The 18,537-nt window shown below is 43.9% G+C and overlaps 3 protein-coding genes across 4 annotated transcripts; 2 read left to right on the top strand and 1 right to left on the bottom strand.

Moving 5' to 3' along the window:
- The first annotated feature begins 83 nt into the window (after positions 1–83).
- LOC104732217 (kinesin-like protein KIN-10A) lies at positions 84–3,602 on the top strand. The gene is made up of 6 exons (XM_010451756.3): positions 84–952; positions 1,072–1,227; positions 1,322–1,429; positions 1,533–1,643; positions 1,734–3,074; positions 3,163–3,602. Exons 1-6 carry the CDS (start codon positions 344–346, stop codon positions 3,451–3,453), a joined length of 2,616 nt encoding a protein of 871 aa, XP_010450058.1. The 5' UTR covers positions 84–343; the 3' UTR covers positions 3,454–3,602.
- Positions 3,603–3,727: 125 nt separating this feature from the next.
- LOC104732216 (casein kinase 1-like protein 11) lies at positions 3,728–7,712 on the bottom strand. Of its 2 annotated transcripts, none has more exons than XM_010451753.3 (14): positions 7,100–7,712; positions 6,937–6,977; positions 6,653–6,722; positions 6,395–6,543; positions 6,208–6,303; positions 6,004–6,074; positions 5,678–5,739; positions 5,507–5,570; positions 5,333–5,417; positions 5,122–5,248; positions 4,960–5,033; positions 4,800–4,863; positions 4,417–4,553; positions 3,728–4,271 (listed from the first exon to the last, which is right to left on the bottom strand). In XM_010451753.3, exons 1-14 carry the CDS (start codon positions 7,191–7,193, stop codon positions 4,020–4,022), a joined length of 1,386 nt encoding a protein of 461 aa, XP_010450055.2. In that variant the 5' UTR covers positions 7,194–7,712; the 3' UTR covers positions 3,728–4,019. The 2 variants fall into 2 exon arrangements, with proteins under 2 accessions (XP_010450055.2, XP_010450057.2); XM_010451755.3 differs by having other exon boundaries at positions 4,417–4,550; positions 7,100–7,658.
- A 1,332-nt stretch (positions 7,713–9,044) lies between these two features.
- On the top strand, positions 9,045–17,789 carry LOC147930777 (uncharacterized). Its single transcript, XM_087477028.1, has 6 exons — positions 9,045–9,428; positions 15,717–15,888; positions 15,967–16,308; positions 16,376–16,657; positions 16,740–16,867; positions 16,929–17,789. The coding sequence occupies exons 1-6, from the start codon at positions 9,045–9,047 to the stop codon at positions 17,787–17,789; spliced, it is 2,169 nt and encodes a 722-aa protein (XP_087333154.1).
- Positions 17,790–18,537: the final 748 nt, after the last annotated feature.

The following is an 18,537-nucleotide window of genomic DNA, read 5'->3' as shown; positions in this document are numbered from 1 at the left end:
TCACTTACCTTTTTCAGAAAGAGAATAAATATATTTTAGTTACCGAAAATGTATTTTAGTAGTTGTTTAACATCAATCAAATCACATTGGTCCCGTGAGACCAAAACTAGCCGTTTAGATATATACATACACACAACGGTTATGTTTGTTTCTTTCTTTCTTTCTTTCTTTGTTCAAAATTCAAACCTCGTGAATCACAAAACCCTAAATCCCCTTTTCAATTTCACTCTCTCTCTCTCTCTCTCTCTCTCTCTCTCTTTCTCTCTCTACTCTAACGCTCTCTGAATCTCAAAATCCCCAATTTTTTTCAATTACTTTCTAAATCTTGAAAATTTCTTCAACAATGGTACCGACGCCGTCATCTGCAAGATCGAATCAAACCCCATATACTGTAATCAGAACTCCACAAACCAAACAACGCCTCAATTTCCACTCAAAACCCCCAAACCCAGATGGATCTAAAGACCCAACTCCACCGGAGCATCCAGTCGAAGTAATCGGACGGATCCGTGATTACCCAGATCGGAAAGAGAGACCAGCTTCGATCTTGCAGGTTAACCCAGATAACCAAACGGTACGAGTCAGAGCTGATGTTGGGTACAGAGATTTCACACTCGATGGTGTTTCTTTCTCGGAGCAAGAAGGTCTTGAAGATTTTTACAAGAAGTTTATTGAAGAGAGGATCAAAGGTGTCAAGGTTGGGAATAAATGCACGATTATGATGTATGGACCAACTGGTGCAGGGAAGAGTCATACGATGTTTGGTTGTGGGAAGCAGCCTGGGATTGTGTATCGATCTTTGAAGGATATTTTGGGTGATTCTGATCAAGATGGTGTTACTTTTGTACAAGTCACTGTTCTGGAGGTTTATAATGAGGAGATTTATGATCTTCTTTCCACTAATAGTAGTAACAATTTAGGGATTGGTTGGCCTAAAGGAGCAAGCACCAAAGTAAGTTTATTTGTTCATCTCTGGAATTTGTAGTTTCTGACTTGGAATTGGGTTGATTTTAGAGTAGTTTTCATGTTGATTAATATCTAAAGGTTTTGTAATTTGTTGTGTGTTTACAGGTTAGGCTTGAAGTAATGGGGAAAAAGGCGAAAAACGCAACCTTCATATCAGGGACAGAGGCTGGAAAGATTTCTAAAGAAATTGTGAAAGTGGAGAAACGGAGGATTGTGAAAAGTACTCTTTGCAATGAACGAAGTTCCCGGAGTCACTGCATTGTAAGAACGATTCTTCTTGATTTAATCATCATATATATCTATACAACTTATGTCTGTTTCTGAAGCTTACAAGTGTTATTGGTACCGTTTGTAGATCATACTTGATGTGCCAACTGTTGGGGGAAGGTTGATGCTTGTTGACATGGCTGGTTCAGAAAATATAGACCAAGCTGGCCAGACCGGATTTGAAGCAAAGATGCAAGTAATGTTTTGCTTTTATAGCCTCTCTCGAACCTTTTGATTCTACCAAAGTAGTTTAGTTTTGAATATCAACTGACCTATATCTCTCTCTCTCTGTACAACAGACAGCTAAGATCAATCAGGGAAATATTGCTCTGAAGCGTGTTGTGGAGTCTATTGCAAATGGAGACTCCCACGTACCCTTTAGAGACAGCAAGCTGACCATGCTCCTCCAGGTGAATACTGTGTTCTATTGTTTACTCCTTGGAAGATGTCTGTGGCTGCTTAGTTAACTTGAAGATATATTTATTTTTTTCTGGATGCAGGACTCTTTTGAAGATGACAAGTCAAAGATTCTAATGATCTTGTGTGCGAGCCCAGATCCAAAGGAAATGCACAAGACTCTCTGTACTCTAGAGTATGGAGCAAAAGCAAAGTGCATAGTTCGTGGGTCTCATACTCCAAACAAAGATAAGAATGGAGGTGATGAGTCTGCTTCCGCTGTTATTTTGGGATCAAGAATAGCTGCGATGGATGAGTTTATTCTCAAACTCCAGTCTGAGAAGAAGCAACAAGAAAAAGAAAGGAATGATGCACAAAAGCAGCTGAAGAAGAAGGAAGAGGAAATTGCTGCTTTACGATCCCTACTAACACGAAAGGAAGCAAGTGCTACCAATGAAGAGGAGATAAATGAAAAAGTAAACGAAAGAACCCAACTTGTGAAATCGGAACTAGAGAAGAAACTCGAAGAATGCAGAAGAATGGCTGAGGAATTTGTTGAGATGGAGAGAAGGAGAATGGAGGAAAGGATTGTGCAACAACAAGAGGAACTGGAGATGATGAGGAGACGTTTAGAGGAAATTGAGGTTGAGTTTCGGCGCTCAAGGGATGGAGGAAGTGTTGATGAAACTAGCGGGTTTGCCAAAAGACTCAGGAGTCTTTACTCTGATGATGATCCTGGTATGGTTAAGTCAATGGACCTTGACATGGGTGAACCAGAACCAGCCAAGCATATATGGGGGGTTTCACACCAATCAAGCAACACAACCAGCAGCAACTTCACCAACATTTTGCAACCAAAACCTGCAGAGAATATGCTAACGCAGATGTTCCCTGACCGGGTATGCTTGAGCACTGTCTTTGAAGAAGAAGAGGTTGAAGAAGAGGAAGAAAAAGTGATAGTTGAGGATAAAAGCATCTGCTTAGTAACAACACCAATGCCTAGTTTCAACTCTGAAGGTGTGAGTAAAGAGAACTGCTTCAACAGTGCGGATGACAAAGAATCAGCCTCGTCAAGAAGGTTGAGAATTCAAAATATTTTCACCCTTTGTGGCAATCAGAGAGAGCTGTCACAACACGGTGGACATGAGGAGGATCAAGCCAATAATGATGCACCACTTGATAAGAAAGACAATCAGTTGTATCCTACAACGAATAAGGCTGAAGCACTAGCAGTGGAAGAAGCAAAGGAAAACAAAATCTCAGTCGATGAAAGGAAAGACGGTCAGATAGATATCTATGTTAAATGGGAAACAACTGCTGATAACCCTCGAAAGCCCATAACAACACTCAGAGTTACAAAGGATGCAACACTAGCTGACTTGAGGAAGCTTATTGAGATCTACCTTGGATCTGATAACCAGGCTTTTACCTTTCTCAAGCTCGGGGTAATAAACCTAACAGTCACAAAAAGCTTTTCATTTATCTATTTGTTATGTTATGATCCTAAATGCAGTTTCATTGAAATATTTGAAGGAACCATGTGGAGCTCAAGTGGCAAAGGAGAAAGAATCAACAGTTCAAGCTTCAAGCCTTCCTTTCTGCAATGGACATGCTTACCTCGCTACCTTGAGACCGGGAAAGAGCTCACAGCTACAAAGTCTTACACCGGCAAGTCCCCTTCCACTAACTCCCATAGAAAACAAGATGCAATTTACTACGCCCATCTCAAGAGTGACGCCCAGCCACCAAGTTGATGAATTTTCATCACCCAATCTCGCAGCTCATCTCAGCTCCACTCCGTTCATCACTACTAGAAGACATTAGTCGCTATGTCTTATTTTCTGTTTTTAATGGTAGCTTTTGAAAGATGTAACCTCTGCCTATTTCTCGGTGTTGAGAAAGAAATACTCTTTATGTAACCAAAATGTATGTTCTACGATGTTTCAGCAGATGCAGACAAATATCTTTTCTTATTTTGTCCAAGATTTGTCAACAGAATCTTCATCAAAGTCTGAGAACTTTATTTGACCATAATATGACTAGTAAATTATGTTGGTTTTGTATATCACAGTTTAAATATTTTATGAACGCTACAAGGTTGGAGAAGACGAGATAGGCTTTCACATTTTAATTCTATATCGAAGTTTTAGAAAACAGAGGAGGAAAAATGTGAAGTACACATGAGAAGTTACACTTTAATGCTTTATTAACAGATTCTTTTAAAAACATAGAATGAGATATTGGGAGAATGTATTAACTCTCTTTCTTTCTCTCATCTTGTTCCCAAGGTTAAAACAATGCGTGGACATGTCTTTCCTATTTTCAGAGGACAGAGCCATCAGCATGGAATGTTGTCTTTTCAGTCTCATCAAACTTCTCCTTCCTTATCTTCATTTCCTCTTTTTCCCAGAGCCGCCAATGGTGAGGAGCTCGAAGCTTCTAATGGCATCCTCATGTCCAGGCCTTGCAGCTGCAGATGTTTGCTTGGATTCATAGCTCTGTTGAACCCGTTGGGTTGTGGCATGGCGTGATCCAGTTGAAAATAGTCGGCTTGAGTGGTTCTCGCTTGGCTCCGCTGATGAGCCAGGTCTGCTATTTGATATCAGACCTCTCTTTGAGGTACTTCCATTTCGAGACTCGTGCTGCAAGTGAAGCCAACAAATCAAGACCAAAACCTTTCTCATATTCTTTAGAAAATTCCTAATTAACCTGAGGATATCTTTGGATCATCAAGTACAGAAATTTTCATGATAGATCTAAACGAGAGAATTAACACCAAAAACTAACCACTTCCTTGGCAGAAGAGGGTATATCATCAGAAGATCGGTGTCTAGAGCGGTCACCATGAGCGCCTTGGCTTGAAACATTTCGTCTGGTGAATGCCTCAAGTGCGCCTGTAAATCTTCCTCGCAGGTCCTGTCCTACTATAGAGAACAACAAGGAATTAAGTTGTTTGGGATCTTTCACTATTTGAGAATTTTTGTTAAGTCTCTGGACACAAATTGATATCTGAAGGTTCAGGTGAAATAGTGCACGTTTATCAGCACCCAAAATTATCAACACTCAAGTCTCAAATATATACAAGCTAAAAGACATTTTTTAATATTTTGAAGGTATTAGCCGGACTAAGTTAGTCCCTACAATATTGGAGACAGAGAACATCAATGTACCTGTAGGCTTTTCAGCTCTTTCTGCAGGTGGTCCTGGAGGGTCCAATGCTGGTCTTGGGGATGGCTGTTAAGAATGATAGACACATAGATAACAATAGCAGGATAAGATTTTGGATAATTAATTGTGGCTCTCACACGTAAAATCAATAATAGGACTAACCCTTGGTCTCGAACTAGAGCCAGACTGAGGATATTTTGAGATTGTCCAATCAAACACGTAATCGAGCTGATAACCTGCATGCTTCATTCCATCAAATACGTACAAGAAAGCAAGGGATGATACTTACGGGAATAAATAACCAACACAGTAAGAAGTTTTAACCTTCACGAATGAAAAGGTCCCTGAAAAGTCTTCTCAGATATGAATAATCTGGTTTGTCCTCAAATCTCAATGATCGACAGTAATGGAAATACGAGGTGAACTCTGATGGATATGACTTGCAAAGAGTCTCCAAAAAGTAAAACCATGCTATGTCAGAACTACTGGACATCTTAAAGCAGTATCTGCATACAAAACCTTAACAATGATGTACCTCTACAGAAGTAAGCATCTTCTTTTCACTAATCTTGTCATACTTCTGCTTCTTCGTACCAGCTTTTAAACCTTGCCACGGAAGACTGAGACAGGAGAAATGAACTGAAGTTCAAGAAATTCATATCTTTAAAAGTTATAAGCAAATAAATATGCAACAAAGAAAGTTCAATACCTTCCTCGTAGAAAATACATCAACACATAACCAAGTGACTCCAAATCATCTCTTCTACTTTGCTCTGTCAGCATGCATAAAAGAAAATAAGTCAGCAAGGCAGACAGACAAGAGTTTTCAAATGCTTCTGACAAGAAATCCACGTATGTATGAGATGAAAGAAGCTCTTACCAATCCCAAGGTGTGTGTTCACACTTGCATACCGAGCAGTTCCTGTAAGATTCTTGTTTTCCCTGCAAAATTACAAGGAATTCTAATAAAGCAAGCAGGTAGAAGAGTGCACAAAGGAACAAAGGTCTTGAACTCAGTAAGGAGTAGAGATTATTTTCTATTCTCCCACCAACATAAAGGTCTGGGAGAGAGCTATAAGAAAACACTCGTGCAGCACAAGGTGTTTCATTAATAGGATAGACACTATTCTACAACAGGTTCCTAGACAAAAAGATTCAGTAAGCATTGATATCCGAAAAGAAAGGGTAAGAATTTGCAGATCTCACCTGTATGGTATATGCTTTTGTGTCTGAAGATCCTTGTATTTTTTAGCAAGGCCAAAATCAATGATATACACCTGAGGTTGAAAATTAATATAATAAACTAGAGAAGGCTTTCGTACTAGTCCTATCCAAAGAATCACACAGAGATTTATTCTAAAAAGAAACCTTCAAGACATACTCCAAGTCATGCTGAAACAGTAGGAATACCTGGTTTGCTTTGCGCCCAAGACCCATCAAAAAGTTGTCTGGTTTAATGTCGCGGTGAAGAAAACCCCGCGAATGCATGTACTCAACTCTACATAACTGCATTGATACAAGATATTCAAACGAAGAGATGAGAAGCGTTCCCAAAGACCAACCTAACATCAGAACATAACCATTACTCAGCACTTACCAATTGATCTGCGAGCATTAGAACACATTTTAATGAAAAGATTCGCTTGCAGTAATTGAATAAGTCCTCCAAGCTAGGCCCAAGAAGGTCGATAACCATACAACTGTATTCACCCTCAACTCCAAACCATTTGAGATGGGGAACACCCGCTATTTTTTAAAATGAAAGATAACATGTCAAAGCATCAGAGGATGCCAAGAAACATATATATTTTCGATTAACGTGTTATATATAAACTAACCAAGAAACACAACTCACTTCCTCCTTGAAGAAACATATATATTTTCGATTCATACTGCAATTGAGGATGCCTCGTCTTCACAGGTTCCTAGTAGTGCCAAAGAGAAACAGGTGAAACATGAACGTTGAGCTACAGTATGATTTCAAGTCAAAACTAGTCTAACTCAAAAATATTTACAAAAACTGTCAGATACAATCATAGAAACATATAAAGACTGCAAGAGTCAGTAGGAGGATCCAGTATTCAAAAATCTCCAAAATTTGAATGAAAAAAACTAAGGAAAGAAATTCGTAGTTGTTACCAGCTTAACAGCGACTTCTTCTCCAGTTTGGATATTGATCCCTAGATGATCACACACACACACACACACACATCAAAAAGAAAGATTAAAAAATCACACTTTAGATACAACTAAACAAAACCCAAATGCAAGAACAGTCTCAAGATGCGAATTAGATTGGTACCTAAATAAAGTTCCCCGAAGGATCCACTTCCGAGCTTCCTACCCAACTTAAACTTCCCGCCGATAACATGATCCATCTTTTGATTCCGATCCATCTCTCTCTTTTTGAATTTACCAGTAGAACCCAATCGCCATATACACTTAAAAGACGGGTTCGAATCAAAAAACAAACCCAAGTAGCTAAATCAGCAAGTTAACAAACAACCCAAGTGTGGATTGATTGATTGATTGAAGCTGATATGAAAGTTGAGGACTTTCGCAAGAAAAGTGTCTTCTTTTTAACTGCGAGAAAGAAAGAAAGAAGAATCTATTTAGAAGAAAGAAAAGGATGAAGGAAGAAGGAAGAATCGGATCTGAGTTTGAGGGAAGATTTTGCGGAGATTTGTGGAAGAAAAAGAGAAACAAAGAATAATAAAAGAATTGAAGAATATGGGAAAAAAATTGTATTAACCCTATGTGTGTGTTTATTTATGTCGTTGTTGCTATGTGAGATTTATCATGATAGAGAAGAAAGACAAACTTGAACGTAAAAATCTTATTTGTATTATCTTGATTTGTATATGTATACTTAAAATAACAAATTAGGTGTTTGTTTTTCGTGCACGGTTTAACATTTTTATTTCTTTCTGTTTTCTATCGACAAATATTCTAATTTCGTACCAAGTACTAACCACTTATGAACATCAATTAATGATCTACAACAACAAGAGCAAAAATACACATCCTATATGTGTTCACAGATTTATTTACTTGTCCTTTTTTTTTTTTTTGCATAACTCCATACTATATTTGTCATTTTAGCACAATATCACTTGGGTTTAGTTTATGATCTCTATCTTGTTGGACAGATGTTAGGAAGTGTAAAGGATCTTATTTAATAAAAAGTTTGAACAATTTAATTAACAAAGCTAAGCATTAACTTAAGCATGCACATTTACTTCATTACTTGTGTCTCCCGAACGTTTGGTAACGTTGATTACATGGAACACTTTGTTGATGAGTAGTTTTATGAAATAAACTGTCGAGTCTTTTGATCTACCTCAAGTCTCGACATTTTATTTCTTAACGTTGATTACATGGAACACTTTGTTTCTTAAGAAATAAACTGTCGAGTCTTTTCATGTGGTCAGTGTGAGAACTGAAAACGAGCTTCTCCTTCCGAAGTGATTTAACTGTGGAGGAGCTTATCGCCGTTAAGTGATTTCGAACTGATTTGAGAGAGTTTTGGAGTATTTGATTTTGTATTGCTTTTTCGGGAAAAAGGGTTCGATCCCTTACAAGTGACACCCCCCTTACATATTTATACCGACCAATTAATTACCCAATTAATGTACAATTAATAAGACACGATTTGCGTGGACTAATTAATCCTCTTGAATGCAGGAATCTTTGACCGGGCCCGAGCTGCGAGCTGACCAGCATGAAGCGTCTCCGCGCTCTCTTTCTTTCTCTGGGCCTGATGGGCCGATCGGTAACATGCTTTCGGCCCATTAGACAGCCCGGCCTAGGCCCTCTTGCCTATTACCCGAGATGGCAGATCGTAGGTACAACAGTTGCCCCCCAAGTCTCCCGAGCTGAACAGTTCGGGGGACTTTTAACCTTCGAGCGATCAATTTCGGGAAACTGAATATTTCCTCGTATCTCCATGATTTGATTGAGGTAATGATGGGATTTGCTTTCCCGAACAAGCCTCGGGGACCACTAGGTGGCGTGTTGGTTATAAGAGAGAAAAGAAACGGTGCGAGACCTTTCACTTCCCCAGGTAATCATTGCTTTCTGGTGCCGTGTATAAAGGTAATCCTCGACTTCTCTCTCACCCTTAATCTTCAATCGTGTTTATGTTTTTATGCTCTTAGATTTTCTCTCTTTTCTCCCGTAAACCTCTCTACTTTCGCCGGAAAAAACCTTTACTCTTCCTTCGTTTTTCACTAACTTCCCGGAAAAGAATGTCTCCTCCGAAATCCTCGTCGGGTAAACCCACAAAACCCCTGATTCCAGGCGTTTTTGGCCCTCATCCGCCGTCAATTCGCTCGGCGGCGAACCTGGCCGAGGTTAGAGGCTCCACCAGGATTTCGTCTGAGATTGAACTCAGATTCCCGGAATCCCACGAGTGCCCGGAGAACCCTCCTCCGGGATACTGCTGCGCGTTCGAGATTTTCTTCTCCGCGTGTGGCCTGTCGTTTCCCCTTCCTGAACTCATCGTTAAGATGATGTTCGAACTGGGCTTCGCTCTCCCCCAAATGTGCCCGAACTTCGTTCGGACCGTTATGTGCTTGCAAACCCTGGGGGAGGAATTCAATTACCAGCTATCACTAGCGGACTTTCTCCAGGTATACACCGTGAAGACGGGTCTGTAACATCCGCGAACCAATTTTTGTAAATTTGGTGTGGGTGTCGATCGACACCCTTGGTGGCATCGATCGACACCATGTTTTCTGGTTTGGTCCGGTTCGTTTTAATTGCTGTTTGGTTCGGTTTGGTTCAAGGAAAAATCCCTAAATCGTGTTATAAGTAGAGAAGCGACAAATTTAAGGGTTTTAGGGTGTCTTGTCGCCGTTTTCAGAGATAGAGAGAGAGGAGAGAGCCTATTGTGGTGTGAAGGAGATTAAAGGAGAAAGATCAGAATCGTTAGGGTTTGGGAGAAAACAGTTTTGGTATATCAAATCGTTCTCAAAGGTAATGAAATTTGGTAGGTTTATTCCCAAGTGTTTCATCGTCATTCGCCTTTTTACAGAAGTAGATTTGGATTTAAACTCGATGAGTTATTGGCAGTTTCGTGAGACACGTTTTCTCAGACGCGAGTTGGGACCATCGGAGATTGTAACTGAGATCGTGGTCTCGTGTGGTGTCTGATCGTGCTGAAATTTTGTGGGAAGCTTCGTGACGTCTAGGGATAGCTTTTCACCGGAGCGAGTTGATAGTTAACGGTTGGTTTTTATTTTAGGGTTTCGTCTTTGAGACTGTTCTTTTCTGATGTTTCTGTCCAGTTTTGTTATAAGTCGTTTTTGGTTGTGTGGCTTGTTGTAGGGCGTTTCTGGGCTGTTTCAGACGTTAGGAGGGTCTCAACTGGTTGTATTGGTTGTTATAATCAGTAGATAAGGTGAGTGCATGACCATGGCTTATCTAAGCCTGAGAATCCTTTGTTGTTCTTGCTTGATTGGTGGTGCTTTGTGGTGTTGTTCTTGCTTGTGGTGGTTGTGTTATTGTTCCTATAGGTTCCTGAAGGTTTTGGGTGAGTTTGGAACGGATTGGAGATGATAGGAAACGGAGGTTCGTCGTTCGGATTTGTGCAGTTCGCGTCTGCGAAGGGAGTGTCGATCGACACCAGTTAGGTGTCGGTCGACACCATGTTTGGCCAGTGTCGATCGACACCTCTCTGGTGTCGGTCGACACCAAGTTGCTTGTTATGTGATTTCCTGGTTTGTTTGTGTTTGGTTGTTATTTGTTAAGCATTGGTTTCTCAGTGGCTTGTGTGTATAGCCCAGTAGATGGAAGGATTGCCTCACTAAGTATTTGTGATAATACTTACGCATCTCAATTGTTGTTTGTGGTGTGCAGGTAAAGGTATGTGATGTGGAATCATGGCGATGAGGAGGAGGATGATCTAGGGTCTCGTTTGTGTGTTGTTGGTCTTTGCTATATTGTTTATGTTGGGAACCTTGGATAGATATATGCTAGGTTGTTGGATAGAATGCTTAGGATTGATATTGTATTGATGTTGTAATGGTTCTGTAGGGTTGGTATGTTTCCGCTGTGTGTATTGGTTGTTATTGGTTTAAAGAGGAGTTGTGATTTAGGTTGGTTTAGTTAAGTAGTATGGGCTGCTTAATTATGTATTGTATTTAATGTTATTATTATATAAAAAAAGGGTCGGGTTGTTTCATTTTGGTATCAGAGCCTTTACGGTTCTAGGATGGTTAAATTGATGGTTAGAGCGGTTAGGAATTTAATTGGGTGAATTATTTTCCTTTTTGCTTGATGCATGATGTTGTGTGATGGAATTGATTATGAGTAGTTAGTCAATTTGTTTGCGGTATGGAGTCCTAGTATCATCCTCTTCGAGCCTTCAATGAGATTCCACGGTAAGATGTGTACTCTATGTGCGGTTTTTGAATTGTGTGCTTAGCCTTCTGTTCTGGGTAGTGCAGATGGCTAGAGAGGGTGCTGTGGGTCGCGGTCGTGGTCGTGGGCGTGGTCGTGGTCGTGGTCGGGGACGAGGTCAGGTTCCTGAGGCCAGTGTGAGTGTAGCCCAGAGCATGGCCAGTGAGGAGGTGGCGGAGTCACAGGTTCATCCTAGTGTGTCTGGAGACCAGGCTGGTTTGGGTGACGGCAGGGCGGATGGGCCCGGTGTCGGTCACGGTGTTGCCCCGGGTGTGGGGGTTGCAGCGGGAGGTGCTCCAGGCAGGGAGGATGTCTTGATGGACTTGCTAGCTCAGGTTTTGCAGCGAATTCCAGCAGTTGTGCCGCCAGTGGTTGGTGGGCAGGATCCAGTAGTGCCGCCAGTGGTTGGTGGGCAGGGTCCAGTAGTGCCGCCAGTGGGTGGTGGGCAGGGTCCAGTGGTGCAGCCTGTGGCGGGTTTGCAGGCAGGTGTGCAGCCGGGGGCCGAGGTAGTGGATGCACAGTATGTGCGGATGATGGAGCAGCTGCGGCATGTGGGAGCCGGGTATTTCTCAGGAAGTACCGATCCGAGTGTAGCGGATGAGTGGAGAGAGCGGATGGAGGATATTTTCCTTTCGCTTAGGTGTCCCGACCGGTACAGGGTGGATCTGGCAGTGTTTTACTTGTCAGGAGATGCTCGTGTGTGGTGGAGGTCGGTGACAGCACGGAGGGTGCAGCGGGGTATGTCTTGGGGAGATTTTGTGGGGGAGTTTAACTCCAAGTATTTTCCTCAGGAGGCTCTTGATCGTATGGAGGCACGGTTCTTGGGTTTGACTCAGGGGGACCGTACAGTGCGGGAACTGGATGCAGAGTTCAGTCGGCTTGTGGGGTATGCAGGCCGGGCTTGGGAGCCAGAGTCGGCTCAGGTGCGGAGGTTCTTGCTGGCTTTGCGAGATGATTTGAGGACACGGTGCAGAGTGAGGAGCTATGCCACGAGGGCGGAGCTGGTTGAGGTTGCAGCTGGGATAGAGGATGAATTGAGGTCACAGTTGGCGGTGGTCAGTCCAGCGGTTCGTTCAGAGGAGACATTGGAGCAGAGCATTCCAAACAAGGATAGGCAGTTGGAGCAAAGGCGTAAAAGGAAGCGGGAAGAGACGATAGTGGCGAACCAAGGTGGTCAGAGAGGTTATGGGAGCGGGAGCATGGATCACGTGTCGGCAAGCGGGGCCAGGGGAGGTGATTCGCAGGAGTACCGTCGAGTGTGTTATCATTGCGGGGAGGAAGGGCATATCAGGCATTTCTGTCCTAAGAGGAGGCAGATGATGGAGGTTGTGGCACAGCCGAAGGGAGGACCGGGTGCCCATTCCAGCGCTTAGTTTTAGCTTTTGTTTTTCATTCTTTCATTTTGTATTTTCGTTTGGTTTTGTAAACGATTATTGCATTGAGGTTTTAATAAAGGTTGGAGTTATTTTTGGATTTGGGAATTGTGGAAAAACCACTGGAAAGGAATAGCACGGAAATTCTATAAATGTACGGTTTCCATAAATAGAAGGTTGCTATAAATGGAAAGTTTCCATAAATAGAAGGTTGCTATAAATGGAAAGTTTTATAGGAGTTAGAGCTTTTCTATTTTTTTAAAAGTGTATGGAAATACCTTGGGGGTAGGGTGTTCCAGGGTGACCGGGTGGTGGTCATGGTGGTGTTCGGGATATGAGTTTTCGTGAGGGCGCAATGCTAAAAGAGGAAAGTTTCTAAAAATAGAAGTTTCCAGAAATGGAAAGTGTTGAGGTAGATCTAGTCGGGAGATACTCGTTGACATCGGACTTATTTGCTCAGGATTGTGTGGGCCCAACTCATGTGATACCGATAGCTCGATGGACTTTGTGGCCAGAGAGTGGGAGTGGTATGTTTGCTTCGGATGACGATCCGTGAGCGCGCTTTAGGGTGACGACCTTAGAGCGGGATTTTGAGACTCCCTGGATACCGTAGCTGTGAGCCGTGGCTCGGCAGTGAGCCGGTATGTCTCGAGGGTTGCGACCCGAGAGCGGGGGGAGTGGGCGTGTGAGACTCCCTGGATACCGTAGCTGTGAGCCGTGGCTCGGCAGTGAGCCGGTATGTCTCGAGGGTTGCGACCCGAGAGCGGGGGGAGTGGGCATGTGAGACTCCCTGGATACCGTAGCTGTAGGCTGTGGCCTGGCAGTGAGCCGGTATGACTCGAAGGTTGCGACCTGAGAGCGGGGGGAGTGTGTGTGTGAGTGACTTCCTGGATGCCGTAGCTTAAGGCGGTTGGCCTGATAGCGAGCCGGCATGATTCGTTGGTTGCGACCACGGACGGGGGAAGCACTGAGTTGTGAGCAAATAGTGTCTTTGATGTGAGTATATTGACTAGAGGGAGACCTCGTGGTTCAGTCGGAGGTGTGCGGGCTGTTGCGACAGTGCACGGGAAACCTTGGCTGACGGTATTTAGTCCGGTCGGGGACGTGCGGGCCGTGTTGACGGTGGCACGGAGGTCCTTGACCATTGGACGGTTTTGCGGGATTTTGAGACTCCCTGGATACCGTAGCTGTAGGCTGTGGCCTGGCAGTGAGCCGGTATGACTCGAAGGTTGCGACCTGAGAGCGGGGGGAGTGTGTGTGTGAGTGACTTCCTGGATGCCGTAGCTTAAGGCGGTTGGCCTGATAGCGAGCCGGCATGATTCGTTGGTTGCGACCACGGACGGGGGAAGCACTGAGTTGTGAGCAAATAGTGTCTTTGATGTGAGTATGTTGACTAGAGGGAGACCTCGTGGTTCAGTCGGAGGTGTGCAGGCTGTTGCGACAGTGCACGGGAAACCTTGGCTGACGTTATTTAGTCCGGTCGGGGACGTGCGGGCCGTGTTGACGGTGGCACGGAGGTCCTTGATAGTTGGACGGTTTTGCGGGATTCGAGGACGAATCCATATTGGTGGGGGAGAATTGTAACATCCGCGAACCAATTTTTGTAAATTTGGTGTGGGTGTCGATCGACACCCTTGGTGGCATCGATCGACACCATGTTTTCTGGTTTGGTCCGGTTCGTTTTAATTGCTGTTTGGTTCGGTTTGGTTCAAGGAAAAATCCCTAAATCGTGTTATAAGTAGAGAAGCGACAAATTTAAGGGTTTTAGGGTGTCTTGTCGCCGTTTTCAGAGATAGAGAGAGAGGAGAGAGGCTATTGTGGTGTGAAGGAGATTAAAGGAGAAAGATCAGAATCGTTAGGGTTTGGGAGAAAACAGTTTTGGTATATCAAATCGTTCTCAAAGGTAATGAAATTTGGTAGGTTTATTCCCAAGTGTTTCATCGTCATTCGCCTTTTTACAGAAGTAGATTTGGATTTAAACTCGATGAGTTATTGGCAGTTTCGTGAGACACGTTTTCTCAGACGCGAGTTGGGACCATCGGAGATTGTAACTGAGATCGTGGTCTCGTGTGGTGTCTGATCGTGCTGAAATTTTGTGGGAAGCTTCGTGACGTCTAGGGATAGCTTTTCACCGGAGCGATTTGATAGTTAACGGTTGGTTTTTATTTTAGGGTTTCGTCTTTGAGACTGTTCTTTTCTGATGTTTCTGTCCAGTTTTGTTATAAGTCGTTTTTGGTTGTGTGGCTTGTTGTAGGGCGTTTCTGGGCTGTTTCAGACGTTAGGAGGGTCTCAACTGGTTGTATTGTTTGTTATAATCAGTAGATAAGGTGAGTGCATGACCATGGCTTATCTAAGCCTGAGAATCCTTTGTTGTTCTTGCTTGATTGGTGGTGCTTTGTGGTGTTGTTCTTGCTTGATTGGTGGTGATTTGTGGTGTTGTTCTTGCTTGTGGTGGTTGTGTTATTGTTCCTATAGGTTCCTGAAGGTTTTGGGTGAGTTTGGAACGGATTGGAGATGATAGGAAACGGAGGTTCGTCGTTCGGATTTGTGCAGTTCGCGTCTGCGAAGGGAGTGTCGATCGACACCAGTTAGGTGTCGGTCGACACCATGTTTGGCCAGTGTCGATCGACACCTCTCTGGTGTCGGTCGACACCAAGTTGCTTGTTATGTGATTTCCTGGTTTGTTTGTGTTTGGTTGTTATTTGTTAAGCATTGGTTTCTCAGTGGCTTGTGTGTATAGCCCAGTAGATGGAAGGATTGCCTCACTAAGTATTTGTGATAATACTTACGCATCTCAATTGTTGTTTGTGGTGTGCAGGTAAAGGTATGTGACGTGGAATCATGGCGATGAGGAGGAGGATGATCTAGGGTCTCGTTTGTGTGTTGTTGGTCTTTGCTATATTGTTTATGTTGGGAACCTTGGATAGATATATGCTAGGTTGTTGGATAGAATGCTTAGGATTGATATTGTATTGATGTTGTAATGGTTCTGTAGGGTTGGTATGTTTCCGCTGTGTGTATTGGTTGTTATTGGTTTAAAGAGGAGTTGTGATTTAGGTTGGTTTAGTTAAGTAGTATGGGCTGCTTAATTATGTATTGTATTTAATGTTATTATTATAAAAAAAAAGGGTCGGGTTGTTTCAGGGTCGCACTAAGGGTACACTCTACGTGAGCCCGCTCTCCGGACTGAAGGTCTTTGACGACCTGCCTGAGAAAGACGAGAAATGGAGAAAATCTTACTTCTTCTTCCCGGTCAACGAGCTCACTTTCGGCCATCGCACGAGCTCGTTCGTTTCGAAGTGGACCTCGAAAATTGGTAGACTAGCGTTTCCTACTAGGTCCAACTCGAGTGTAATTTTGTTTCTTGTCTCATTTTTAATTGTTTCCTTTTCAGATCACTTCGAACGCGGATTGCTTTGCCCTATGTTTGCTGAGTTCTTTTCGAGGTTCTGTAGCCAGGGACAGATCACTTGGGATTCTTTCTCCTGCGAGAGGATCAGAGAGTCCGTGGTGAGGCTCGGAAGGCGTTCTCTCGTCTGTTTCACGCCCTTGAGCGTTTCGGAGATGAATTACAGGGAAGAAAGGGCGTGCCGAATTGCCGAAAAAAAGGCGAAGAAACAGATGGCGATGGCCCTCGCCGAAGGCAAAGCTCGCATTTCTAGCAAGAATCCCTCCAGCTCCTCCGTTCCTGAGGTGAGCGGGACTTCCGCGCCTCCAACTGGCTCTCCCGAGCTTGGTATTGAATCAACCGGGGCTCCTGCTGGCCCGGTGATCCCCCCCGTGATTGTCATTGCTGATTCCAGTGATGAACCACGGGAGGTCGCTCCTTCCCCCCCCAATACCAAAGAAATCCTCCGAAGAGGCCTCCTCTCAGCAAACTGATTCATCAAAGAAGAGGAAGGAGCCTGAGACCGCCTCCTCTTCGCGTGAAAAGGGGCGAGCCCGGACTGGCCCGTCAGGGGATGAGCGAAGTAAATCTAGCTCGAAAGACAGGGGTCCTTCCTCGGAGGGGAGATTTAAGGAGGCCCCACCGCCTAAAGACTCCGGACGAAATCCTCCGAAGGAACAACGTCCTTTCGCCCGAGGTAAATTTTCTTAACATTTACTTTTATACTTTTGACTGTTCGATAGTTGTTACTGAAATGACTTGCCCAAAAAATCTTTCAGCCCCTCCTGCGTCCCCAGCCGATCTAATGCGGAGCTACGTTCGTCCCGGAGTTCGGATCCCGGCATTCGCGGACATGACCGAGGTCAATCGCGCAAACTTCTTTCACTTCGCGGATAAAATCGGCGAGGTAAATATTTTTGTTTCTCTTTGCCCCCTTTTTTGTTTTTGCCCAACGGTCGCTTAATAAGCTATCTTTTCAACTGATGATCGAGTTTAACTCCTCGGTTGCGTCCTATGAGGAGCAACTGTTCGCTTCCCCCTCGTCTTCCGAAGTACACCTCCTTCAAGAAAGGATCGCTGACTTAGAAGCTCAGGTTAAGGAATATGCCCGACTGGAAGCCGAGAACGCTGACACCGTGGCGAAAGCCGAACGGATCCGAGCTTGGATGAAGAAGGCTGAGGTAGATGTGCTCGACCTCGGGGTTGCTAATGAAGACCTTCGCGACAAATTGAAGAAGGCGGGGGACCTTTACTTTGAGGCGGCGGAAGATGCCAAGGCAGCAAAAAACAGACTGCACGAGATCGAGCTCCGAAACCAGTTACTCGAAGCTGGCAACAGCTGCGAGATTGAGAGGGTACGGAGGGAGGAAAGGCAGGCGATGAGGCGAACTCTCCGCCCCTTGGTTGAGGAGGTGAAGGTCACCTTCAAAGAAAGGGAGAAACTAGCCCCGCTCCAGATCCGAGCTGCCGAGATCAGGGCTAACCGGATGCTGGCCGAGGAGATCTCTAGAGGCGAGATCCAAGACATGGAGGCCGAGCTCGGACTCCTGAAAACTGACGAGGAAGAAGCCGATGAAAAGGTTTCGAAGGTAACTCCTCGTGATCTCGACCTTGCTGCCTTCTCTGATCTTTTGGCGGATACGCCCGACCTCTTGTGTAGTGAGCACCCGCTTAGTGTCACCATAGACGAGTCTGGTACTAACCTCGGGCGAATCTCGAACCAGGGGACGGACGACTACCTAGCGAACACCAGGTCGGAAGGGGAGCTCGCAGAGATGGGCCTGGCCCTATCCGAAGCGGCGTCAGATCCCGCTCTCCCTGATCCTTAGTTTTTAATTTTGGGGTTGTTTTGGCACGAGGTGCCCCCCGTTTGTAGTATTTATTATCAGATTGCTTTGGAGTGTTTTGGTCGTTGTGACCACTCCATTTTTTGTTGTGCCATTCGAAATGTGAACTGAACTTCCACAATCTTTTGTATTGAAAAGATGACTAGCAGAAAAGAACACGAAGTGAGAACTTCGATTAAATAGTTCGAAAAATGGCACCCCCAACTTTAGTAAGTAAAACTGAGTACGAAGTGAATACTTCGGTTTAGATAGGAATTTGCGAAACTAAACAGAATACGATGTGAGAACTTCGGTTTGGAGTTTTCGCAATCATTAAGCTTTTATAGTAAAGCTGAGTACGAAATGAGAACTTCGGTTTAGGTTTGCGAAGTCGGACTTCGGCTTTAAATGATAGGTGCGAAGTTGGAACTCGGCTTTTTTTTTTTTTTTTTTTTTTTTGGACCATTATTAATAAAAAAAAGTTTAAGAAAACTTTAAATTTTATTAATATGGATAGCTGAACCCGAAGTGGGCTGCCTACGTACCCTTATCGGGATCAAGCTAAATCATAGTTCGATAAAAATAAATTAGCTGTAAAAAAGCTTAAGGTGTAAAGAATTCCATGACCTCGGGACTGGCTTTCCCTCTGAATCCTCGAGCTGATAGACCCCATTTCGGACTTCGCGAGTAATTCTGTATGGACCTTCCCAGTTAATTCCCAGTTTTCCTGCATTGAGCTCCTCGGTGTTCT

The sequence above is a fragment of the Camelina sativa genome, chromosome 12, assembly GCF_030686135.1.
Source record: "Camelina sativa cultivar CO46 ecotype springtype chromosome 12, ASM3068613v1".
In the NCBI taxonomy this organism is placed as follows: domain Eukaryota; kingdom Viridiplantae; phylum Streptophyta; class Magnoliopsida; order Brassicales; family Brassicaceae; genus Camelina; species Camelina sativa.
The sequence above is the reverse complement of the archived record's forward strand: the minus strand, read 5'-3'. Positions and strand labels throughout refer to the sequence as shown.

Bases quoted from the DNA above. Each gene is read 5' to 3' on its own strand.
- LOC104732216 (XM_010451753.3), bottom strand. From the start codon at position 7,193: ATGGATCGGAATCAAAAGATGGATCATGTTATCGGCGGGAAGTTTAAG. The intron at 6,723-6,936 runs GTAACAACTACG...TGGCACTACTAG, and splicing joins AAGAAGTCGCTGTTAAGCTG to GAACCTGTGAAGACGAGGCA. The intron at 4,554-4,799 runs GTACATTGATGT...TGTTCTCTATAG, and splicing joins AAGAGCTGAAAAGCCTACAG to TAGGACAGGACCTGCGAGGA.
- LOC104732217 (XM_010451756.3), top strand. From the start codon at position 344: ATGGTACCGACGCCGTCATCTGCAAGATCGAATCAAACCCCATATACT. The intron at 1,430-1,532 runs GTAATGTTTTGC...TCTGTACAACAG, and splicing joins GATTTGAAGCAAAGATGCAA to ACAGCTAAGATCAATCAGGG. The intron at 1,644-1,733 runs GTGAATACTGTG...TTCTGGATGCAG, and splicing joins AGCTGACCATGCTCCTCCAG to GACTCTTTTGAAGATGACAA.
- LOC147930777 (XM_087477028.1), top strand. From the start codon at position 9,045: ATGTCTCCTCCGAAATCCTCGTCGGGTAAACCCACAAAACCCCTGATT. The intron at 15,889-15,966 runs GTAGACTAGCGT...TTTCCTTTTCAG, and splicing joins GAAGTGGACCTCGAAAATTG to ATCACTTCGAACGCGGATTG. The intron at 16,658-16,739 runs GTAAATTTTCTT...AAAATCTTTCAG, and splicing joins ACAACGTCCTTTCGCCCGAG to CCCCTCCTGCGTCCCCAGCC.